At 42.3% G+C, this 26,563-nt stretch overlaps 1 protein-coding gene across 10 annotated transcripts in view; it reads right to left on the reverse strand.

Moving 5' to 3' along the window:
* The window catches only part of SMYD3 (SET and MYND domain containing 3), a 682,473-nt gene that overhangs the window by 114,899 nt on the left and 541,011 nt on the right, over nt 1-26,563 (reverse strand). For 4 of the 10 annotated variants that reach the window (XM_070602602.1, XM_070602601.1, XM_070602605.1 and 1 more), the window contains one exon: nt 4,608-4,778. The exons of the other annotated variants lie outside the window; for them this stretch is intronic. In XM_070602602.1, the coding sequence (XP_070458703.1) occupies nt 4,608-4,778 (171 nt within the window). The remainder of the gene's footprint in view (nt 1-4,607; nt 4,779-26,563) is intronic. 10 annotated transcript variants of the gene reach the window in all.

Here is a 26,563-nt window from a genome sequence, read left to right on the forward strand (position 1 = left end):
ACACGCTGTTCTAGGCACTGAGGATACAGCAGGAAAGAAATCCGACAATCATAGTGTTTACACTGCAGAGGCAGGAGGAGCATGGGATGACAGAAAACACACACACATACACACATGTAAAATATATGTGTCAGAGGGAAAAACAAACAAACAGGGAAGAGGGATGAGGAGTCCTGGCCCCAAGGAGTTCCATTTGAAACAGGGTGACCAGGGAAGTCCTTACTGAGAAGATGACATATGGGTAAAGGGCTGAAGGAGCTGAAGGAGTGGGACATCAGAGTTCTAGGGAGAGGGGAGAGCAAGTGCCACAGTGCTGGGGCAGGACATGCCTGGATGTTCCAGGGATATTAAGGAGGACAGCGTGGATGGAGATCATGGGTTGTAGCTTGTATGCGTGTCATATCTGTCCCATTTTAGAGCTAAATATAGGTCTTATTCTTCTCTGATCCTGCGTCTCCTAAATACTTAGCACAGAGCCGTGTATGTAGCAAATGCTCAGTTAAACGTCTGTAGGATGGATCTGGAAGAAAAAGACTAACATTTATTTGGTAATGATCTGGATGTCTCTTCTCTGTATTTGAATTACTCCTCACAACATCCTTGCAGGGCATCAATACCTACAATTTACAAACGAGGCACAAGACAGTCCTAAAGCTTAAGTAATGGCTACAAATGTCCTTCCACTCCTACTGCCTGAGGTAAGATTCAAACCCACGTCTATCTGGCTCCAGAGCCCATGCTCTTCCCACTCTCTTCATGTTTAATTTGAATGTGTTTTTCTCCAAGTCTTGCTTAAAAGGCGAAACTGAAGTCTAAGTGCAAATTCAAAGTATCTTCAACCCACGGCTCCCATGCTCTTCCTAGTACTGGCATTTGGAAAAGGGCACTAAAATCTTCCAACGTGGAACCCACAGCAGATCTCACATTCTTCCATCAAGCAGGGTGAGACCATGGCTCAATGCAGAACAATTTCATACGGGAGTTACATTCACGACTAAATCCCCATCATAATCTGATTAGCTGTTCTTTGAGTTGAGCCTAAGATTATATTTACTTATCAGAAGAGCAAGAAAGCTTTGAAATTGCTTCTAAACATTCAGAAACAATAGCTCTCGAGAGCACTTCATATGGGAGCTGGACAAAGCTACATTCACTGCCAGCTAACTATCAACTCCCCGGATGTTCCACCAGGTGAAACTCTCTACACCCTCAGCTTCCCAATTCACCTCACTCCTGTCTCCTGACTCTCTCTTCCATTCTGTGACTTCTCGTCTAACCATGCCTGCAATGCAGTCTGCCTCTCCTCTCCCCACACCTGGTAGGAGGAGAACACTCAGGGGTGGGGGGGTGTGTGTGTGTATACACACACATACATATATATTCCTATATATATGAGACATATGTATAAACAGAGAAACTACTTAGGGAAGCGTAACTTAAATCTACTTTTTCAGTTTGCAAATATAAGAATAAATTAGTATGTTCTTTTTCACAGTTCCTGAGGAATGAAATTAGTAAATTTACGTCCTTATTGCATTATTTCTTATTCAAACACATTAAAGATGTTGCTGTCATTCAAGACAAAATTATTTACGGGAAAAAATCCTTTTTGAATTTCAGCTTTACTATGTAAAAGGAGCTTGAATGAGTGAGTCTTGAAATCTGTTTTCAGCAGGTGGAAAACATTCATTTTATACATATATATTTTTATAAAATCAAACGTACTATCACTGAGTTTTCTACAAACGATAAAATAATTCAGATGACAAACAGAAGGATTCCTGAGAAAGTTCACTCTGCTGGAAGTGACAAAGGGAATTAACAACAAATTGGTTCCAGCACCACTAGCAGCTCTGCCGTGACTGGCTCACGCCCTGGGCAAGGCTTCTTCTCCTGGCCCTCAGCTTCCTCCCCAGAAATGAGAAGTTGGCCTGGATGACCACTAACATTCTTCCCACTTGACCACTCCAGAGGCTGAAGGAGCGCAAGGCCAGCTGAGCTCTAACTCTGGTGAGCACTCTCTTGCATAGTTCCAGAAAAGTCCTTAAAAAGTTGTCTTCATTTTAAACAGTAAAACATGGAAATAGGTCATTTAAGGCAGAACTCTGCCAGCTGTTCTCAGGATTTTGGTAAGAACGAGTCTCCTGAAGGTCTCCCTTCTTTCTGTGACACTCAAGCTCCTCTACCCGCGCTCCCCCCTCCCGGGCCCATGAGTGGCTAGGTACAAACTTCCCATAATCCAAGAGTCGTTTCTCTCAATACTTGGTCCCTTCTTCTCATTCACCCCCATTCTTTCCTCTCATAGCCGCACTCTGAATCCGACCCAGCCCTAGCTCTATCTTACTGCTGCTACACGTTCTCTTCCAACTGGAATCCTCCCCTCTGGATTCTGTCAGGACGTGGATTGCAGCTTCCTGCTCTTTCCTTGGGTCACCACTTTGAGTTCTTTCTTTGACTTTCTTCCCTTTTGTCCCTTTAGGACCCAGCCTCAAATGTACTCTATCCAGAAATCTTCTCTAATTCTTCCCTCTGAGTTAGCCCAGCGCTCCTGAGCCACCACAGCCACTCTGCATACCTCTCTCTCAGCACCAAGCTGTCATTAATGATCTACTTTACTGTCTCCCCAACTAGCCTCAGAACTCCTTGAGGGACCATGACCTAATCATATCTCTATTCCCAGTGCCAGCATAGTAAGTTATACAGTAAATGGTGATGGAGTAAATCAATGAGGAGAGAGTAGTGATCTTCTACAACCCATGGGTAACAGTATTTTAAGAATAAAATACCTTAATTCTGTAACAAGAAGGAGAATCTCAACCAAGGAAACAGAAGGTTGTTCTTTTCACACCATACTTCTATCTTGACTTGTTCCTGATATTACCACATCATGATTATGTTGAAAAAGGACATGTTCCCACTGTAGTTGTCAGTATTTGCCAAATGCCCAGATATTGGTCTAGAACCTAAACAGGACCCCTCCCCCCAGTATAAGAAATCTCACCTTAGCTCAGGACCCGTGCTCCCGGACAACAGCATCAAGGCTGTTCGGGAGTGGGCTCTGTTGGCTCTCCTGGCTTCAATCTCCAACATCATCCTGAGCCTCCTGTTGTTCACTTGGCCCAGAGGTCGCTGTGCCCATCTATCCCTGGATGGATCAGTGAGGCCATCTAAGTTCCTTCACACATAGCTAACAAATCAATATCCTAGCATCACTCCTTTAACTGTAAAAAATAGGTACCAGATGATAGGAGATAATCTCACCACTACATAAAAGGGCGTCATGCAACAGAATTACATTCAATTGGCCAAATGCTTCCTTTGGGTTTCAGAGTAGGAAGCATACCTGGCAGATGCCAGCAGTTACTGTGAATCAGAAATCCAAGTTTCTTCAATAGGGTAAGGTTGGAATCTAGCAAGACTGGCTGAACATATCCTTGGGAAAGTAACCACTGGCTCTATCAGGCTTAAACATAAGATGCAGCCATCCAGATCCACTGTGCATCTGGAACACTTAAACAGATGTGTTCACTTGGCTCACAAGTGTTTGATGTTGAAACTCTTGCATTGGGCTAATTTCAGATGGCTCACATTAAAAGGAAAAGGAGAAAGGCAGTCTGCTTTCCAGTACTTCCTGTTATCCAATCCTCACACAAACTCTAATTAGACTGGATTGGAGAGAGATGAGAATGGAATGGGAAGTAAAATTACTGAGTACTTATAAACTTTTCCAGTAATTTAATAATTTTAGCGTTTTAAAATGAGAGGTTTTTTTGTGTTTTGTTTGTTTTTAAAGCAGAATGAGGTTCAAATATGGTGTCTGCACTCAGGAGAGAGACTGGGAAGTCCTGAAACTCAAACTCAGGAGGGAAACAAAGTTTAATATGCAGCGCGTTTGACTGAGGTACTCCAGTTCATGGATAATGCCCTGGGACTAACAGATGAATATACAGCAGCACTCCAAACCTTACGATTCACAGGGAACATTTCTGCTGGAACCAATTTCCATCTCCTTTGGCAAAAAAAAACTGAAAGCAGTTTGGATTTAACATGGGGGGAAAAGTGGCTCTTTCATAAAGTGGAAAAATAGTAGTTAAAACTAGAGCATTCACTGTTATCATATCAACCACAAGCCAGTCAAAGGGCATTAAGGACTGGGGAAGGAAGGAAAAGAGAGGAATGTCCTCAGCTTGAAGCACGTTCAACTGGTAGAATGTTCTAATTAGCAATTAACTAGCAACTGTACAAAATAATGAAAACTTAGTGAAAGGAATACTGGATTTAGAATCATAAAATGTGGATTTGAATCTCTGCTCCATAGCTGTGTGACCTTGGCAAAGTATTTAACCTCCCTGAAGCTAAGTTTCTGCGGTGTAATAACTGTCTGAACAGATGTACCTTCTAAACCTTTTCTTTGTACCCTCTAGAAGCACTAATCTCATGAAAGGCACAGAGCCCTGAGTTTTCAATTCCCACCCTAGAAGGCGGAGGGCTACCAGGGGCCTGACTAGAATCCGTTTTGTTTGGTGGGAGGGATAAAATAGTCTTATCCCAATGAAGGAGAAAGCAAATTACAATGTAATCAAGAACCAACTATGCCATGCTCCTACCTCTCTGCATATCCCATTCCCTTTGTCTGGAAGGCTCTTCCTCAATTTAGTCATCCAAACAAACTCCTCTCCATCCACCAAGAACCAGATCAAACGTCCTGCAGCTTCCACAGGCACAATCCTTTGTGCACTTCCCACTGGGTTCCATGATAGTTGTAGCAATGGGCATAACTGTGATGCAGATGAAAAGGACATCATCCACGTGCTCTTACCAGTCCACAAACGAAAAAAACAAACTTTGCAAGGTAGTTTTACTTAATCTTCTTCATGAAATGGTGAGATCTCAGCACAGTGCCCACAAGCGATGTGCACAAGAAGGGTGAAGCAGGTCTCTGAACTCCATGTCCCCTCAAGAGCCTGAAACTCCAGGTTCTTCCCCACCCCCCTGAGCTGGCTGACCCCAGAATAGATGTCCTCTTCTCAGGCTGGCAAGACTTCCCCTGCCAGTCAGCCCTGGCACTGTCTTGGAACCAGCTGAGGAACATTTGGGCAATGAGGAGCACTAAGCCCAGTCCAAACAAGTGCTGATGTTGAGGAGAAGGGCTCATGGGACAACCTGAGCCTCCAGCAGCACTGTTCCACTGAAAGGCATTTAACTCTAAGTCCCCATTGTAGCTGTCCCAGTTGCCAATACCCACTTAGCTTTGTTTCTCAGGCAGAAACAGGACTCTACTGCAATTACAAATTTCTGCAAGTTCACACATTGGAACCAACTGCAGGTTCAAGGTTCAATCTCCAGATACAGGGAAATGCCAGAAGGAAGGGGAATGTCCCCTTGACAGCTTCTAGGGAAGTGACAACAGCTTTGAGTGGGTGAAGTCAGAACTTCTAGACCCATCAAAGGCTTTTTTCCAGCTACAACCTCAACACCTTCCCTTCCTCTGTGCTGGGTATTCCTATCCCAGTGACTGAAACTCCTTCTTAGAGAAATAAGCTCCTTTGCTTATATAAAATCCGGTCAATTCAGAGGAAAAAAAAACCAGTTGTCATCCACACACTTGGGACAGTTTGAGAGCCTACCCATGCCAAGTGGTGCTTGCTGATCTGCTTTTAATGCAACACTGTGCGGAAAATGAGCATGAACGGCTGATACACAAAGGCAGTTAAACACTACATAAAGACATTTAAGACGACTCTTCCTTGCACCCTCCTATTCCTCCTTGCACCTCCTGAAAAGATAAGTTCCTGAGCACATATAATGGAGATTATACGAAGCAGAAGGCTACTGGCTTGCAAAAGCACATTCAAACAAATTCTTTTCACATTTGTACAGAGAGAGACTATCAAATAGATAGCTTCTGTGCTGTAAAGTCGTATCCGCAACTCCTAGCACAGTCCTGCCAATCTTCCTGTGCGAACACCACAAGCTGGGAGGTTTGAGACTGGGAAAAAATGCAAAGATTTTACAGGAAAAATTGTTCTAATGGCAGCTGGCATTAAGATAAAGTATACCCCTGAATTTCAGGACAGGTTTTGCTTTAATGGAGACCCAAACCACAAGCCCTCACCTCCTCCAATCTGCCACACCTCCATCTCTAGTTTGTTCTTCCTTAGAAATAGCTGCTTTCACTCTCCTCTGCAAACAGAGAGGAAAGTCTGCAGAAAACATTCAAGTTAGGTATAAAGGCTAATGTTCTCATAGCGAAGGTTAGGATAACCTAGACGCAGTTTCTCCAGAGACATTTAAAAACAGGATGAACCAACAGCATGACTTGGGTTCTGTGTTCCTGGCATTCAGGAGTGTGTGACAGACACCACCATGAAAGTGGAAATCAGGATGCTGGAGTTCCAATCCCAGCTCTGCCGCTGGCCAGATGTGAGACCTGGAGGCTAACAATGCCTCCTGGCTCAGCTTCCCCAGGTGAGAACTTGATTAAGGTTACCATGGAGATGGAAACTAATCATTCCACTCCATTAGTCATTAATGTATATGGTGTCTGTTGTGCATGAAGAGAGACCTGAAATTCTGACAGGAGAGACTTTGGAATTTGTGGTTGTGTAACAAATTGCAAATCCCTCCATTCTATTTTTTTTTCCTTCATTCTATTTTTGCTGAGTTTTCTCATGTATAGAACACACCAGTCAGAGCAGAGAGAGTACGTAGAGGATGGAATAAAGACTACAACGACCCTGTGCTGCATTCTACCAACCCAAGAATTTGACAATGATTATTTAATTCACACGTTCCCTCTAACATTTGTGTGTATAATGATTATAGTGGGCAACATGCCATACTCAGATGAGAACATGGTATTTGCTTATCTGCTAAAGCAAGCACATCAGATTATTTAATCTGTGGTCCCAAACTAAGGGAATAGTTTAGTTGGGGTCCACACTAACAATTTCAGATAATGAGTCCTGGGACAGAAGTCTAGACACGCTTTTTAAGGAGGTAATCATAAGGGTAACCAAAGCAAATTATTTAATATGACATCAGAACCTGTCCAACAACAGTAGTTAATGCAATTGCAATAGCTCCCCCTACCTTTTCAGAGCTGGCTTGCACAAATTCACCAGTTCTTACTAACACCTTGTAAGGCAGCACTGAAATCCTTAGACCATGTGCCAAACAAGCACAAAGTTCAAAAGGACTATGTCCCAGTTGGGGGCGAAGAATTATCTTTAATACCTTGGTCATATTTTCAAGAAGAAAGAGTCCAGAATTGCATTTGTGTCTCAGTGGAAGAAAGCCAGTGTTCCTCCAGTAATCTCAAACAATTCTGTAGTCTGTGAATTAATCCATGCAGAATTTGTTCCTGGAAGCTGGGGGTGGGTCATTCCAGAGGGCAATCACTCATGCGCTGAGGGCCTGGCAGCGAGAGAAGGTGACCAAATTCCATGGTTCAGCTTTCTGCCCCACCTCATACCCATGAAAGACCCCGCACAAAACTACCAGGACTCAGATGCTCTCCCTGGCAACTGCATCCTGTGGAAGTGAAGTGCTGGCGAGCTTTCCCCCTGGCACCCCACCAACAGAAAGCACACGTCTGCATTTTATATTCCAGTAAACTCCAATCTGGCCCTTGGCCAGCAGACCTCTTTATAATGTCAAAGATAAAAGCCCTGGCCATGTTTGGCACCCTGCCCCCACCTCCATTCTCTTGTAACCATCTCATAAACCAAGCATGCATTACTGTTAACGGAGCCTTCCAGACAAAGGTCTGATGGAGCTTCATAAACATTACCAGATGATGATCAGAGGTGTCCCCACTTCACAGGAAGAGAAAGAGGTACAGGGAGGGGCCAGTGATTTCATGGAGGGTGTGCTGGAAATCAGGGGGAGAACTGGAAATACATACTCAAGTATGTATTCAGAATCCTCCTGTTCCTAAAGAGCTGTGCACTGAGCCGCCTGTGTCACGGCCATCTTTCATTAGGACCTGGCATGTTGGCAACATCAAATCTGAAATCTGCCCCAAAAAGTATAGGTATAGATATAATCTCTGTACTGATGTCTAGCAAGGTCCTTATCAAATTTTGGATGTCTAACAGGGCATTTTGGGTGTACAGGATGGCGTAATTCTCTCTTCTCATACCCCTTGCCTCAGGGAACGCTATGACGGCACCCACAAAGGATTAATGAAACCACTACCTCTTAAACAGTTTTTATTTTCTTTTGAGTCATACTCTGTGGGTCAAAAGTATATAGCCCCAGCTGTTTTCCTTTAACATTCCCATTTTATTGTTTAACTTTCTAGATAACTTGAAAGTAAGATTCTAATATTAGTAAATGCTCAATTAGAATATGCAAGGATTTCTTTTCTGGAAGTAAACAAATGTGAAAATCCATCTTTCTCTGTACAAGAGTAGACAGAACTTCATTTAGAGAGTTTAACATATGAGAAAACCCATATATCATTACCAATGGGAGCTGAACTATTTGGGATATGCCTATTTTTTATCTATCGGGGCTTTAATTCACTCTAGGCTAGAGTGCTGACTTCCTCCTCCACTCCACCAATAATGCACAAACACACAGAGAATCCAGACATGCCCATACCCCACCTCCCCCCATCCATGCCAGCAACGTGCTTTAAGGGATATGAGGTCTCTGACTTTCCTTTAGATCAGGCCTATTGTTCCTCCAGCTTTGGTTCTCATCTCTGCTGTCAGGGTCTGATGCCATGGGGATATATTTAGAACCACCTGGAGAGATTTTAAGAATACGGAGGCCCAGGTCTCATCTAGGCAAATGACAGAAGATTCTCTCAGGGGTGGACAGGTATCTGTATTTTTCAAAAGCTCCCCAGGTTTTTTCAATCCACAGCCAGGACCAAGGACCACCAGCCTGGTCTCTGCTGCCTCAGTGATCACTTCTAATTGCTGTGATCATACTGTCACTTTTCGTGTCAGCAATGGTAAGATTTGCTGCAAGTGCGTAATGGTTTAGGGTTTTTTCCCTTGACTATCCAATCTACAATTGTATTTCCCATGTTCTCTGCTTTGGCACAAATTAGTTTATTTATAATAGACACAAAAAGTGACCAAGCACACCGCACTATGAGTAATACTGTGCCCTTCCAACTCCCTTTAGTTCAATACATGCCAGCATTTCCCGAATGCACAGTAGGGCTAGGCACTGGAACTGCAAAGGTCTGGATGAGATGTGGCCTTAGCCTTGAGGCGCTTACAGTCTAGTGGTGGAAAGTGCCACATAAACATATCATTTCTAAATATCATATGTGATAAGAGAGAGAGAAGCCCTGGGGCTATGGGAGCACTGAGGTAGGGTCCTTTGCCCAACCAGGGTTTTGGGAAAGTGTCCTAGAGAAGACAACGCCTGAGCTCAGTCTTGAAGGCTGTGGAACTATTAGCTAAGAGTAACAAAGCAGGAAGGAAGAGCATGAAGAAACAGGAGGACATAAGACAGCACAAGGTCTCGGAGAAGACGGAGCTGTTTGGTGGTGCCAGTTCACTCATGCACAGCAGCAGTGGTGATGGGTGGGTGGGCGCGCACCTCAGTCCTCTATTGCCCTTCTGGGTCTGCAGTAGCTTGCTGCTTGGAGGCTGCTTTTTCAGTTAGAGACTTTCGGTGGAGAGATGGTCCTAACTTGGGAGCCTACTTCAGAATATGTTCACAGACCTGCAAACATAAGGCTGGGTTAAATGGTTAGTGGAGGGAAAGGGGAGAGAGTAAAGGTTTACAGATAAGAATAAAGAGCAGGGCAGGTGCCAGAAAAAAGGGTGAATTTGATCATCTGTGGGCAACATGGAGACATGGGAAGATTTTAAGTATAATCACTGTGTTGTTCAAATATCTACGTGGAAAATACGCTGAGAGGTAGAGGGACTGAAGGCAGGAAGATCAGTTAGATAGATGTTGCAACATTCCAGAAAAAGACGACATGAACTCTAATAAGGCAATGGCCTTAGAGACAGACAGAGAGGAAGGGATCAATTTAAGGGTCTTTAAGAAGGTGATAACTTGGGAGTGAGTGGTCTGTGGAAGAGGATGCTGGAATAATTGCCAAGCATCTGACTTCAGTGACTGAGTGCAAGATGAAAGCTTCAGGTGAGATCAGGGACGTAGAAAGAAGGTGTTCAGGAAAGATGAGTTCACCTTTTGGACATGTTAAGTATGAGATGCCTAGAGAGAATCCAGGTAGGGCTGCCCCGTAGTCAGTTGGAATTATGAAACTAGACCCAGAAGACAAGCAAAGGTGAGGAGGGTAGATCTGGAAGCCACTGTCATATAGTTGGAATCTAAAGATACGGGAATAGAGATCACTCAATCCAGGAGAACTCCAACATACAAGGAGCAAAGGGGGAGAAGGAGAGGAGGGTGCAGAAGCTAAGGGGGGAGTATTCCTAGAAAGAGGAAGGGAGGGACCCGTGGTGTGAAATGCAACAGAAGGGTGAGCTGGGAAGGGACTCAAAGAAGGCCACTCGACTTGGAGTTGGGCTCAGTGATGACACAGAGAGAGACGGTTTCAATGGGATGACAGGAAAGACTATCAGTGGGGTTTAAGAGAAGAGAAAATGAAGAGACAGGGACATCAAGCGAGTAGGTGACTCTTTCAAGGGATTTCACAAATTGAAGAAAAGGACACAGCGGTTAGAGGCAAAAGCAGAGTTGGGGAAAGAGGCTGTCTTTTAATAATGGGAAAGTCACGAACAGGTTTATACCACAGTGAAGGAGGCAACAGAAAGGGAGAGGCCGATCACAACAGAGAGGGAGTGACTGGAGGAGCCAGGTCCAGGAGGAGGCAGTGGGTGGGGTCATGAGCACAGGTGGTGGTGCAAGAAGGTAGCAAAGACTTGGCTTTGGCAAGGAGGCCTGTTTGCTCCGAGCCAAGAGGAAGACAGAGAAGGATGGGTGCAGATATAGCTGCATGTGGAAGTGGGTGGAGTGGGAAGTGGAGGGATATTACGCCTGATGGGTTTTATCACTCCTGTATCTACGGAAATCAAGGGAGAGCAGGGGCTTGGGGGATGGAACAGTAGTGAAGGTTGGGAACACTGTGGAGCATGAAGAAGGAGACCAACTGAGGACAGCAGGACAACTTGGCAAGGTGGGAGCCCAGCCGAGGGAAGGCCCAGAGAAGGCTCAGTGTCTATCTGCAGGATCCTCTGACTTCCACCAGCACTGCTTGGCATTGCAGGTGTCAGAGCAGCAGGAGCATATTATTGACCATCCATGGCTGGGGACTATGGGGGCAGGGATGGTAGAAAAGAGGGAGCTGAAGCAAACGTGAGGTTGGACAGAGGAGGAGGGGAAGCCAGACATAGTGAGATTTTCAAACAAGCAAATGACCTTCCTTTTCTCCAATTGCAGTTTAGCCTATGAAACCAATGCATATTCGTTTAACCTCCAGGAAGATTGGTGACATTTCTGTCATCTAGGTTTCCTGAGGCTGATAACAGATTTTAGCACTGCTTGCCCATTTCTCCACTCCCACTTTTAATGTGTATTTGGTTTTTGTTTCATAAGAAAGCAGCTGCAGTCTTGAAAATGAGGGCATGGTTGTCATCAAACTATTGGAAAACCATGAGTTTGTAAAATTCTTGATAGTTGCTTAAGTTCACATTTGCTTTATCCATTCTAGCTTGTCCAAGGGCATCAGTTCACCTTCTAGAACAACACCTGAGAACACTGATGATAAAATAGCTGTTAAGCCCTTCCCAGTAGGAAACAGGACTAGAGGATCTATCTCATAGGGTGGGCATCAGGACCAGATGAGACAATGTGTGTAAAGTGCTCAGTACAGCAACTGGCTCACAGTAATTACTAAACACACATGACACACATTACAGAAGGTGAGGTCAAGACCAGACAACACAAGGACATTCCCAAAAGAGGAGCAGGAATCTATCAGGATAGTGTGAGGAAGACAATGCTGGATGACTGAGGCTCATGAAGAAATGTTCTAGTGCTCTCTGAGCAAGGAAGTGAGCATGGCAGAGATGGATTTACTACTCGCAGCAAGTGGTAAAAGATCAACAGATAACAGAAAGAACAGAGCTGCCTGATTCTTAGTTTCTTTCCTTTCCTTTCTCCCAAAAGAAATTATTCTCAAACAGGACAGAGTAGAAGAAAATATTTCATAAAAGTTTACATGTTTAATTCCAGAGGAACTCTATCCCAGGGCAGCCAAAGAACTTCGTAAAGACAGCCATGAAACTATTTTTATTCCTCTCTAAAGAAGCGAGAAAAAGGGAGCCGTGGCAGAAGCCCAAAGTGGTAGCAAACAGGGTCCCAAGAAAACAGAAACAAAAGTAAAAGTCTGCACGTGGAAGCCTCCAATCAGATAACCAATGTGTGTCTTTGGCTAATGCTTACTGAGACTTAAAAAGATAATGTGGTTTCCACTATGGGAGAACCGAGAACAGATCCTGGCCATCTGCACTCATTTTTTCATAGAGACTGTACAAGTAGATCGGATAACTATTATTAATCCCATATATTTTTCCTGCAACAAGCATTTAACAAAGTCTTTCATATTCTGTGAGCAAAATAATGAAATCTGAGATCTACTCCACAGCAAAGTGCCTATAGTTAGCAATATCGTATTGTATACTTAAAAAATTTGCTAATGGTTATGTTTATGGCATAGATTGTGGTGATGGGTTCATGGGTTTATACTTATCTTCAAACTCATCAAGTGAAAACATTAAATATGCATAGCTTTTTGTATGTCAATAATATCTCAATAAAGTAGTTAAAAAATAATGAAATCCAGTTAGGATGAGAATGCTTGTCTAGATTCTTGCTGGCTGAACAATCAACCATATCTTAGGATTAACTGATGTTGACCTTGGACTCTCCTTAGTAGGTAGGAATCATTTTCCTTATTTTACAGATGAGGCTGAGTATCAGAGAGCTGGCTAGCTGAAGGTCAAATAATAACAAGAACATTTGTCGAAGGTTTATTGTACTAATTACTTTGTGCTTTACCTCATTTAATCATTTCAGTAAGGTAAAAATCACTTCAGTTCCTAATTTATAGATGATAAGACTGCAGCTGAGAAAAATGAAGTAACATCCTCAAGTTCAGGCACATAGCTAGGAAGTGGTGGAGATGGATTTGAGCTCCTAGTTACATAATTTGAAAGCCTGAGTGCTCTTTGCTACACACACCGCCTCAAACATTCAAGCAACTGAAGACAGGGAGGTGGAATAAGGAACCTATTTACTCTTTATTGCTCCATGGGGCAGAGAACCAGGACTTGACTATAAGTTAAAAGAGGCAGTTTTTAGTTCATGACATTAATTAACTTTACAAGCGCCGTTGCTGGAGAGTGGAATGGTCTACTCAAAGAGCCTGCTGAGATCTCCACTAAAACTGTTCACATGGAGTGGGGACATCCACCTAGCAGGGATATAGTAGGGAGGTTCCTGCCCTGGCTGGATGGGACCTCTAAGGGCCCTTCCAATCCTGGGCTTAGAAACCCCTATGAAATGGGTCTCTTATGCTTTACTAACTTTCGAAAATACACAGATATCCAACAGGATGATGTGGATAATATTTACGCTCCTGATCAGATTAGAAAACTCACATATCTGGGTATACCATCAACTCTGTGTTAATAAAGTCTGGTTTCAGAAACACTGGAAATGTGTGCAAACACTGCACATGAGAGGGAATGTTCCAAGATAATAATTGGGACTATATCCTGTCTTTCCACTAGGAGGTTTACATGTGGGTTTGTAAGTCTTGGTGTGGGGAACAAGTTCAAAGCTAAAAACTGTTGGAGGAAGGAATGGCAAGAATATTCCTTCCTGGCAGCCCATTGTTTAAACTATCATGAAATTGTTTTATGAGCAAAAGTCATTTTGAAGCTTCAAGTAATATAGTTACTTGGCATATCCTATAGAGCTTAACTCAATGTTAGCAAATAACATTATTTATTGACTTATTTATTCATGCAACACAAAAATGTTAAGTGCTGTAATAATTATATAAGCACCGTGTCGGGCATTGAGACACAAAAGAAAATAAGACTGATAACGTCATTCTTACTTTCTTAACAAGTAAGCAAACAGGCAAATACAAATAATAACATGTAATAATTGTTTGTGCTATAATATAGATAAAGAGGGACCCAAAAATAACAAGGAGAGAGGCAGCTGATTTTCATAGGGTAGCCAAGGATGTCTCTCTGAGGAGGTGAGGTTGAAGCTGAGAGCTGAAGAATGATAAAGAGCCCAGCAAGCACTTTTCAGGCAAAGGGAAGCCAAGTGCAAAGACCCCAGGGCAGGAAAGAGCTTGGCGTGTTCCAGCCATGAGACCGAGCTGAGACTGGAAGGTGCGCAGGAGCCAGGCCACAGAGGGGCCTGCCAGTCTTGTTAGTGAAGCTGGATCCCACCTTCCAAGGGAGAGGGAAGTTACTGAAGAGGTCCCTCCTGAAAACATCCTCTGGCTTCTGTGCAAAAACTAAATTCCAGAGTAGCAGGGTAGAAACAGCCAGACCGCTTAGGACACTCTGGCAGCAATCCAGGCAAGAGAGAATGGTGCTGAAGAAATACTTAAAGAATTGCAGTTGTTGTGGAAGGAAAGAAAGAAAGAAGTGACCACAGTCTGGCATCAGTCCTGAGGTCTTGACTTAACCTCACTCTGGGATGCTGGCTGTCAGATACTGGTGAGTTTCTTAACCCAGCCTCTGCTGCTCCAAACAGTTGCTGCCCAACCTTCCCCAACATTTTAACAACAGAAATCCCTGTAGATCTGACGTTCTCTCAACTCTCTTAGTCATCAATCTTTCTCTCATCTCAAAGAGAGCCCATCCAAGGCTTGAAGTTACTACGATAAGCCAAAAGTGAATTTATAATTTTGAGTGATGGTTCTAAACTTATTTTCAATCATAGGTGGGGGAAGGGGAAATGCAGAGATGAAAAAGAGAACAAAGTTTGGGAAACTTGAAATGAGGTCTCTGAGTCAACAATTTAATGACTTAAAATAAATAAATAAATGTACTAGGGTACCCTTGGGCCCCCGTTCTTATTTGGTTACGCATCTGCTCTGCAATAGAATGAGGAAGTTAATTACTTTACTATGACATGTATGTATTTTGTGACTCACCACATTGCACCAGTTAATAATGATCCACCTTCTGTTGACACAAATGTTTAAATTAATAAAAATCTAAATGATACATCTCATACCAAAGCATACTTAATTGAAAGATTGGACGGCAGGAGTAGTCATTTTCCTGGGTAAAAATTACTGGTAGCATGAAAGCTCAATCAATAAAGGGCCTTCTGTAGGCAGACTATTTTCAAGAGTACCTCCTTTACAGAAAGGGGCTACGCTTCTCTAATCGCTAATAGAGCAGCACTGTGATTGTTAGAGAAAGAAACCGAGACTGATAGCCAGTAATTGCCCATAATTGACAATATTAGTGATTTTACTATTAAACCTACGTGTTCAATCTTCAGGGCCCGAAATGACATATGTAAAAAAATATAAACAATCCCTTGAAGCTCTGCCATTAATATTAAAAGTCCTTCTGCTCCTCACTGAGTGCACCCTTGGAAACTAGATACTAAACCAATAGCATTACGGAAACAGTTTATTTTTTCCAAACTATATAATGGCATTAGATTACCTCAGAAAAAGGCAGATAACATCTAAAGTAGGTTCCCAGCACTAAGACTGGGGAGCACACTCTAAACAAACTTGACAGGAGCGTCTTGGTGTCTTGTTCAAGTCTTGAAACCACCCAGAGAAAAGCCTGAAACCCAAGACATTCTGTAATAATTTTGCTATTTTCCACTTATTTTGGGGTAAAAAAACAACTCCTACCACCTTTCCTTCCTTTTTAAACTCCCCCTCTCAATTCTCTCTTTGCCACTCTATCTTGCTTAAAAAATAGAATACAAAACAAAAACAAACAAAAATATATTGGGACTCAAGTCAAGAAATAACCTTTATTTCCTGTATAATAATTTCTTTTTTGGGTGGGGGGCGGGGCTAATGCTAAAGGACCTGGGGTATTGCTTCTTTCTGACCATTCAACACCCCTGTACTTCACTGTTCTTCACAGGTTAGAGCAGCCTTTATCTATGGAGACCAACAAACTATCATGACATGTAGGTGAGCCCAACACGGTAAGAATTTAGGCAAAAATCTAAGGCTTAAGCCTTTTCTCATTTTTGCCTAATTCTGGCTTGCTTCTCAGGGAGCTTCAGTTAACAGCGTCTTCTTACAGGCCTTTGAGTGCATAGCAGGTACTTAGTAAAAGCTTGCTGAATGTCTGTCATGGCATCAACAGATGAAGGTGAAAATGGCCCAAACAAAAATCTAATTTTACAGGGTAAATTCTTTTTTTAGTGGTAGAATGTGTGATTTTTTTTTTAATCCCAAAATATTTAACTTATCCAAGCCAAGGGATTCCAGAACTTGAGGGCTGGGAAGCTTTGCAGGAATTCAAAAGATCAGACAGATGGAAAAGATTGTTCTTAGAAGACCTTCATAGAGGAAATGCCACTACACCTTCAAACACAAACACCAGTCCAGAAGGTCAGTCCATCTAATCCAAACGCCTGTAGTTAAGTCTGTTTCCCCAAGGTGAGTGAGAGGGAGCCCCGCAGGTCACCTGCCCAGATACCGCTTTCCCTTCTCTCTTGCAGGCTGAGAGTTCCTGCTCCCTTCATCTTTCCCTGAGGCTTATTTTTCTGTGGTGCTTCTCTGAGCACATTAGAGGTTCTCCTTGTCCCTTTTAAAGTTATAGGCTGCTGGATGTAGTGAACTGTAGCTTCAGAAAAAAGCTCATGAAGAATATTGCTCTGGGTCTTTTGTTGAGTTGAAAGGCAATGAGATGAAATTAAGGAGGTTAGCATTCACAACTTTTACAATGATTTTAATTGACCTGATTCATAACATGAAGCAGTTGTAAAAAGAAGCTATTCACTGATATGAAGTCAAACTTGGGCCATTTTCCTCATCTTCTGAGGCTGTGTTTGTGATGAACTCTCCCGTGTTGAATGCAGCCTGATTGTTTAGAAATAATTATGTGTTTTTATTTAAGTTGTAGAAAATCTAATTTATTAATTGGCTGCTTCTTTATGTGTTCCATTTTAATAGGCACAATAAATAAAGAAATTAGCACAAGAGGGTATTGAAAAAATGCCAAGATTGACTAAATTCTGAAAAAAGCAGGACGATTCTAAATTAAGGAGAAGTAAATTTATTGCATAGAGGAGTTTAATGACAAACGTGGAGACAACTGCTTTCATGGGCCTTTAGCTACAGCTTTCAAATTTCAATTTTATAGACAGGAAAGCATTATCAATGTTTTAATAATTCCAGGATTCCAATTTACATATCAAAACAAGAGACAGAGTAAGCCTACATCTCTTTTTACTTTTTAGAGTTCTCAGGGTCTGAAAATGACTTGGCAATAAAGCTTGAAAGAAAACAGAAAGTATGCTGATGTCTGCAACTGGAGAAACACAATACTTAATTACAACCAAGTACAGTTAGTTCAGACAACCGTCACACCCTCTCCTCAGCAATTAATACTCAGCACAATTGGTAAACATTTTAATCTTTAATTGAACTACCCAGAAACAGCCTGTAAGCAGATGAGTACTTGAAACAAACCATTTGCCATATCCCTGGGTATTAATTGGACCCAATAACATCTCATTCTTTGTTGGGGAGAGAGAAAGGCTGCTGTCAGCATAGATATGCAAAAAGCAGCTCTCAAAAAGCTCTTCTAGGTGTAATGATGTGAGAACCATGCTAATGTATGGCTTGTTTTTTACATTTTTGATTCTCCTTCCTTGTGGGATAGTTTCTGACTTTTTGTTTCTAGGCATGCCATATTTTTCTAGTTGTTGCTGGCCAAAGGCCAACCCTCACTGTTCTTCAATGGCTTTCCATGTCTCCGTGATAAAAATCCACATTCTCTGCCTGGCCTACCCCACCACCACCACGCCTGATCACTAGTCTTACCAGCCTTTATTCTCCAGGAATCCTGAACCATATGCAGTTCCCTGATACACTATACTCGCCAAACCTCCAAGACATTACACGAGATGTTTCCTCAGTCTAAAATACTCCCTCTGAACCTATTTCACTGGAAATTCTTACACAGCCTTTACATCTCAGGTCAAATGTCTCCTCCTTTGTGAAGTCTTCCCTGACTGACCAGGAGATTTTTTTTCTCCTCTGCTTCCCATGCACTTCAAACAGGCTTCCATTAAGACGACTGCCACACTGAACTGAACTGTGTATCTGGTGTTTGTCTCCATGCTAGATTCTAAGCCATTTGCAGGAAGAGGCGATCTTTTCATCTTAGGATTCCCATGGTTGATATATTCTGAGTCTCATCTCACTAAATACTTGAGGAAGTTAGAAAGAAAGGGAAAAAAAAAGAGCAGGAAGGAAACATTCAAGCAGGTTTGCTGAAAGACTGGAGATGAATGGTAATTGTAGATGAGTAATGAGCAAAAAAGAGAGACTTATGTCTATTTAAGTCCTAAGCAAGAGTAGAAGCCTGATTCCTGAGGGTTAATGCTCAGGCTAGGAACAGAAAAGACTTGCTCCGAATCACAGTCCTGTTTGGGGAATGTGAATGTAGGCTCCCTGGGTGCCTACGATAGCTAAGGTTTAGTCTCTTCTTACAAGAACAACCTAGTCTCATCCTCCCAGGTGGTAGTGGAAGCATTAGCGAATATCAGTCCAGGGTCTTGGACAGACATTATAATTAAAATGTACTAAATTCTCCAGTGGTAAAACCAATCTAAAAGATACACATTTTCTGGTTTTATTTCTATAGGTCTGTTATCTGAAGGGCTTGAGAAATTGGATAAAGGTAATATTTTAAGCAAATTAAAATGAGGAATAAACAAATGGAAGTGATCTTTCAAGAAAGATAGCCAAAGGGGAACATCTAGACCAGTTTATTCCTTTATCTTTACCTTTCACCTTTGCCGCCACACCCAGGTACAGCACCCACAGTGCTTCCTCAAAAGAGCACTGCCCCAGAATTAGGACACCTGGATTTTCTGGTCCTGACTTTCCAATGTCACTCAGTTAGTGAGTGCTATGAGTCATTTCTCCTCTCTGTAAAATGAAGGTACTGAACCAGATGCCTACTGTTTCTTCCACCCACTCAAATTTGATTGACACCTTCTGACACACCACCTAGCCTCTGTGATATTTGCTTATGGATCTAAGTAAAAAGGATCCTCTTTCATGTTCACCTTTTAGGCTCTGAAGGTAGGCAATCAATAACATGTAGAGCCCAACCTGATCATCATTTCAGCAGGTTTTGGGAAGACAGTCTGGAGAAATGCATGTGCTCCATCTGCCATATTTACTTGGAGCCCAGTAGCTATTTTTAGGAACAGGGGACTATGGAAGTGGAATCACACTTGGTACCCACCACCCCAATTCATAAAGCTACACTGTGCATCCTGCTAGAGCTCACCAACAGCACCAGTTCCCCATCTGCATCCCTCCCGAAGGCAACGCCACTGCAGGGGCTGCTTATAGCTCGGGAAACAATGAGCCCCAAAGAGTTATCATGAAATTCACTATTTAGTTTGCCTCTTCCCATATTCCAACAGTGAGGTGTTTGTGGAAGTTAGTGTGGCAGAGACTTGTACGATTCCAAAGTTTTGTGAAGTCAAGCATGTCATATGTTAAGGGCTTTGGGCAGGCACTGTAGACTGAAAGTGTCGGCCTTCAAGGTCACTGTTGAGCCCAGCAAATACACAAGCAGGAAAATGTATTTCGCAAGTAAAATAAAGTTATTTTGGAATGGCACCATGTACCCTTAATTTCTAAACCATGTTTCCTTTAAGATAATTAAAGGGATTAGAATACCCCATTTTCCCACTCTTGACTTCTGGGACATCCTTCCCATTGTCACTGCAGGGTCAGCCACAGGTTTTAGGCAGAGCCCTCTGCTGCCCACTCCCACTGCAAAGTGAGCTGTTCTCCACCCACCTTGGAGCCCTGAAGCTGTTTTGACCACTTAGGAGGCCTGTTTTCAGGCTTAGGGCTGAGGAAGTGTGGGTGGGACCCCCTGCACTGCAGTGAATAAGGAATAAATGACAAGGGAAGCCTTGTGTGGTCTCTGTCCCATGATGTTTCATGATTTCTGTTTCATTGTGAGCAAAAGATTCAAAGTGTGGCCTCACTCAGGAAGGGAGAACAATTCCTATATGTCAAACTCTAAGAGAGGTATCATATCATTTGGGAGACAACTTGAGGAAAGAGCGTCCAGGATGACATGTACTTTGTCTACGGATCTGGGAGGCAGAAGAGAATGACGTGGCATGTTACTCTGTATGTGCTGTCTTCTTACTCAGCTTAAGAGTCCCATCCCTAGTACACCCCCCCACCACACACGCACACCCCTACACCCCTACATACAGCCCCACACCCAACCACACCTGTAGAAGTGAACAGGACAATATGAGTAGTGAGGAAGGGCAGTGATATACCCCACACATCTGGACAAAGGTCAGCTCACTTCTCAACAGGGAGAGACCCAGCTGGAGAGAGGGGGGCATGCCAAGGAGAATGTAAGAGTAAAAAGCACCAAGCACCCCAACACAGTGACCAAGGGAACCAAATGGAAAGCACTAAGAAATCAAAAAGGGGAAGAAAGCAGAGACTACTAACCATGGGAACACAAAGACTTAAAAAGGTGTCAAGAGGATTATGTGAGCAATTCAGGGACCCTGATCAGCAAATGATGGGAACTGAGGATGCCATAATTCCTGGAACTTTCCAAATAGACTATTTCCCCAGATCACTCAGTACCAATAATGGCTACCATTACTGAGTGTCTACCATCTCCCAAGCTATACTCACATTATCTAGTTGAACTCTCAAAGCAACTTTGCCAGGTATAGATTATTCTCATTTTACAAAAGAAGAAATTAAGACTAAGAGAGAGAAAGTTGCCAATGTCAAATGTTAGCAGCAGAACCCAGGACTACCTAACTGCAAAGCATGTGCTCTTCCCACTGTATCAGCTGCCCTGTTACCCACCACTCAGATTGGACCCCTCTGACTAGTGTCACCAGTGTTACAAGTAGATGCTCTAGGACTAGAAACCAACTTCTCCTATATCTAATTCTGCACTCTTTCTATAATATCCTCTTGTCTTAAATAAGATATTAATTCAACAAATGGTAGTGGAATAACGGGACATCCATATGCAAAACATGAACCTTGTACCACATACAAAATTAACTCAAAATGGATCAAAGATCTAAATGTAAAACCTAAAACCATAAAACTTCTAATAGAAAACATAAGAGAAAAATCTTTATACTCTTGGATTAGGAAAGATTTCTTAGATATGGCATCAAAAGACTGACTCATAAAAGAAAAATGTTGAAAACTGGACTACATTAAGATTTAAAACTTCTGCTCTTCAAAAGATTCTGTCAAGAGAATGAAAAAGACAAACTGCAGACTGAGAAAAAGATACTTATGAAACACATATCTGATAAAAGACATATACAGAATAAAGAACACTCAAAACTCAATAATAAAATACCTAATTTTTAAAATAGGCAAAAGAGTTGAACAAATGTATCACCAAAAGAGAGATATGGGTGGCAAATAAGCATATGATAAAAGGAACACATTGGTCATTACAGAAATGCAAATTAAAACCACAATGTGATATCACTATACATCCATTGAAATGATCAAAAACAAAAGCAAAACTGACAAAATCAAGTGCTAACAAAGAACTGGAGTAACTGGAGCTCTCATTCATTGCTGGTGGGAATTCAAAATGGTACAGCCACTTTAGGAAACATTTGGAAATTTCCTATAAAGTTAAACACACATTTACTATAGGGACCCAGAAATTCTACTCGTAGGTATTTACCTGACTGACATGAAAATTTATATTCATGCAAAAACCAATATGTGAATATTTACTTCATAAGATAGGGAAAGTATATGTTATTCACAAATTTAGAGGACAGCATAGTGGAACATTTAAGAATACAGCCTCTGAAGCTGAAAGCTCCAGTTACCTCATCTGCAAAATGGGCACAAGAGCAATCATTCCTGTCATAACATCATGGAGATGAAACGAGATGAGGTTTATCAATCAATCAGCAGAGTACCTAGCACAAAGTAAGTGTCCTGAGAGCTTTAGCAGGCATGATACTTTATAATATCCTCTGAGGAAGATCACCTCATTCTATAGCCCTTCCTGAACATCGTGTGCCATGAGTTGGGCTGGGTACTGTACATGGTACAAAAGAATACATACTTCTTTGTCACAATAGCTGTCATGACTGAGTCTGTTCCCTGAGCTGGAGCTTCTTGTAGACCAAAAGCCAGAAGAAAAGAATTGTTGTGCAAGAATTAGAAAGGTTGTGAGACGGAATTCACGTCACCCCAGACTGTGGAGAGACCCTCTTCTCACCCCTGGGGTGCACTTTTGGATAAACGAGGGCAACAAGAAGAGCTTGGGGAGTACAGTGCCGGTTCTCCGGGGAGATGGCAGTGTTGAAGCACCACATCCTGTGATGTGGTGAACAACATATTCCAGGGCGAACACAATAGCTCCACTGTTTATTTCCCAGCCAACTTTACAGTCCACGTACCATGCCCAGAAGCCTCTCCCAGTACTTTATGGTAACAGTGCTGATGGAATTATGTGGTTATGAAGTCAATAAAGTCCTCTCTTCACTTTAACATTAATGACAGCCAGCACTGCATTCACTCCAGGGTAACGCATTCTTCTGGTTATGTGGAGAAGCAGACACAGGTAACACGCGGTAATGTTAGGTTTTAACTACTTAAAAACTCATCTCACAATATGGATAGCCAATAGGCACATGAAAAGATGCTCATCATCACTGATCATCAGGGAAATGCAAATCAAAACTACACTAAAATATCACCTGACACCCGTTAGAATAGCTATAACAAACAAGACAAAAAATAACAAATGTTTGAGAGGTTGTGGAGAAAAAGGAACCCTCATATACCACTGGTGGGAATGCAAACTGGTGCAGCCACTATGGAAAACAGTATGGAGATTTCTCAAAAACCTACAAATAGAAATACCATATGACGCAGCCATCCCACTACTGCATATCTATCCAAAGAACTTGAAATCAGCAACTCAAAGAGACTTATGCACCCCTATGTTCATTGCAGCATTATTCACAATAGCCAAGACATGAAAGCAACCTAAGTGCCCATCGACTAGTGAATGGATAAAGATGTGGTATATATACAATGGAATACTGATCAGCCATAAAAAAGACAAAATCGTCCCATTCACAACAACATGGAAGGACCTTGAGGGTATCATGTTAAGTGAAACAAGCCAGATAGAAAAAGACAAACACGGTATGGTTCCACTCATATGTGGAAGATAAACAAACACATGGACAAAGAGAACTACTGGAGTGGTTACCAGGGGGAAGGAGGGTGGGAGGTGGGCACAAAGGGTGAACGGGCGCGCCTGTAAGATGACTGACAAATAATAATGTACAACTGAAATTTCACAATGTTGTAAACTATCATAACCTCAATTTAAAAACAAGAAAAAAATTAACATGCTTACTACATTAAAAAAAAAAATCATCACACATTCACATCCACACATGCAGTTCTTCAATCCCCTGCCCAATGTTCCTGAAGATGACGTAAACTTGGTTATGATGACAACTTTAGATACAGGAAACACATTCTGCTTACATTGTTAAAACTTGAAACAGAAAACAATGCAGAGCTGGTTGGGCTCATCATCTACCACAAGGCATTTCTGCTTACACTTAATTTAGCAAAATAGAGGAATGCAGCAGAAAAAAACCTGGGTTCACTAACGACCTTTAAGTAACTGCTCATATTTCCAGTAGACTCAAGTTACCATAAACTTTTCCTTGGGCAGAGAACCCTCCTTTCCTTTGAATACAGCTCTAACCCTAGCACTGCTTTTTTCCTTCTTGAGAAAACCCTTGTTTCTTCCTTTGGCTCAGTCCTGCCTCTTTCCCCAGTTCCCACAGTTGAGTAGTAACAGCCCAGCTGAGGGGCAGCACATGCAGGAGCTGAGGCGGAGCACCAGACAAGTCGTCTCTTCGGAGGATGCTGGGCTCCCTCAGGGCTCCACAGCTCACAGACGTTGTGCAGAGCCCCAGAAGGGACCAAAGAAAGGTAATTCCATGTTACACAAGAGGATCTCTGCAACGAAGCTGACATAATTACCAAAGACAATAATTAACACTGCTTTATTTCTAAAGAAAAGAAGAAGAAATGGACTTAGAATTAGCATCAAAGAATGACAAGCTTATTAGGGCTTTCCCTCCCACAGAGCCATTTATTAAACTGTTTTCAGAATGGATACATTTCCAGAATGACTCTACTCAACTCTCTCTCCACAGAAGGCCCTGTGGTAAAAGAAGACAGAGACCCCTGCCCCACAGACAGACTGGTACTGGCTAAAGGTGCACACACACTTGCAAGCACTCAGGAGAACTAGATCATTGTTTCTCCTCACATTTCCCTCTGCCTCCGAAGACTTGTATTCTTATCTACGTACTTAAAAAGCAAACTGCAGACTTCCAATCAAGATGCTGTAAGTTCAGACTTTAAAGTGCTCCCCTCTACTCCAAACCCATAGCAATGATAAGTAAAACATAAAAAGAGAAACCAAACTTAGCTTGCTAATTCAAATACAACATAAAAATCTCCCTGGACCCAAAATAGAACAGAAATGCAAAGCAATCAGCAAAGCTGAAGATAGGGCCTCAGGTCTGCAAGCGGGCAGTGACAGGCACCAGTTCAATTCCAATGCGTAAAAGGGAACAAAAATTCTTCACATAAGAAAGGGGCTGGCCCTGTGGCCGAGTGATTAAGTTTGTGCACTCCATTTTGGCAGCCCAGACTTCGCTGATTTGGATCCTGGGCATGGACCTACACCGCTCATTAAGCCATGCTGTGGTGGCATCCCACATAGAAGAACTAGAATGACCTACAACTAGTATACAACTATCTACTGGGGCTTTGGGGAGAAAAAAAAGAGCAAGATTGGCAACAGATGTTAGCTCAGGGCCAATCTTCCTCACACACACACAAAAACTTAGAAAAAAAAAAAGAAAGGTGAGTAGAGTCAGCTTTAAAGCCTAAAGCCCGGGACTGAGATAAGGCTCCCTTGTTTATAAAGAGGCTGAAAATACAGGGCTGATGACGTGTTCCCTTGGGCTAACTATCATAGCAAGCTGTGGGCATGAAAAGGCTGGAAGACACAGAGAGAGTCCCACCAGGTACAGAGCGAAGATGCCCATCACTAAGTCCCAGAGCCACAACAGCCTCCACTTCACTGTGGTGCAACAGCTCCAAATGCCATTAAATCCTGGTTCTCAACTGGGGCCCGAGGAGTGTGGGAGAGGCCAGTGCACAGCTACAAGATGGAGGAGATGAGCACAGGAGGAGAGAAAGGAACAAAACCAAAAACCTTTCCACTGAAATGAGCCTGCTGTACAAAATCCCACAACACTTAGCGAAAGGCAATGCTAAGGAAGATAACCAACAAAAATCCACAACCGGAACATGACTTCACTCCAGGAAGATAAATTACGGCACTGACTGAGCAAGACCAAAACAAAGTATGAGCAGAATGCTCACAAAGATAAATAACAGAGCAGGATGCATTAGAAGTGAGTAACTTACGAAACAGAAATTGATAGAAACTAAACATAAATTGGGAGATCTGAAACAAAAGTGAATTTGAAATCCTGGAAATAAAAAATAGTCATTAAATCAGCAAAAAACATCACTAGGATGTGATTCTAGGGACCTTCCATTTTAGAAACATGGAACAAATGCCGGAAGCTGAAAGGGGCTGTCTCTGGGGAGCAGGTCTCAGGCAGCAGCAGGAGAGGGGGAGCACCTCATGTTTTCAACTGGGTTTGAGTACTTGACTTTTCAAGCTATATACATGTATCACTTTCACAAAAATTAAAATAAAAAATGTAGAAGACTATTTGCAAGAAATAACATGAATGAAGGATTACCTGAAGGATACGCAGCCTTACTTTCCTCTTATATAGCCTAAATTTTATTCTTGGAATGCAGCAAACCATCAGAGAGAGAAGAACCTGGATTACATAATTGTTCATCCTTCTTGTTGCTTCTTTTATTAAGTTATAATATGAAATTATGTCCATCAGCCACATTGAGGGCTACTGTAAAAGTCAGCCATTTAAGTCATTGTGGAAAGTCTGTAAGAATGTTGACCACTCAGGCTCAGGGCCCCTCGGGAGCGCCTCAGGCCCCAGTGACGGGAAACGCTGTGCTTCGGCCAAGGACTGAGTGTGCATTCACTCTTACGGCTACTGTAAACACTAAACTTAGTCTTTTAGCTTTGGCTGCTGGGAAATTTAGAGACAATCTGTGATTATTTCCTGTCACTGTACATGATCATATGGCATGCCCTCTGGGTACTAACCTGCTTTCATCTTATTTATTATCACTCATTTCACACATGAATAAAAATTTATTGCTGTTGTAGTGTAT

This window comes from Equus przewalskii, chromosome 31 (genome assembly GCF_037783145.1).
Source record: "Equus przewalskii isolate Varuska chromosome 31, EquPr2, whole genome shotgun sequence".
Taxonomy (NCBI): domain Eukaryota; kingdom Metazoa; phylum Chordata; class Mammalia; order Perissodactyla; family Equidae; genus Equus; species Equus przewalskii.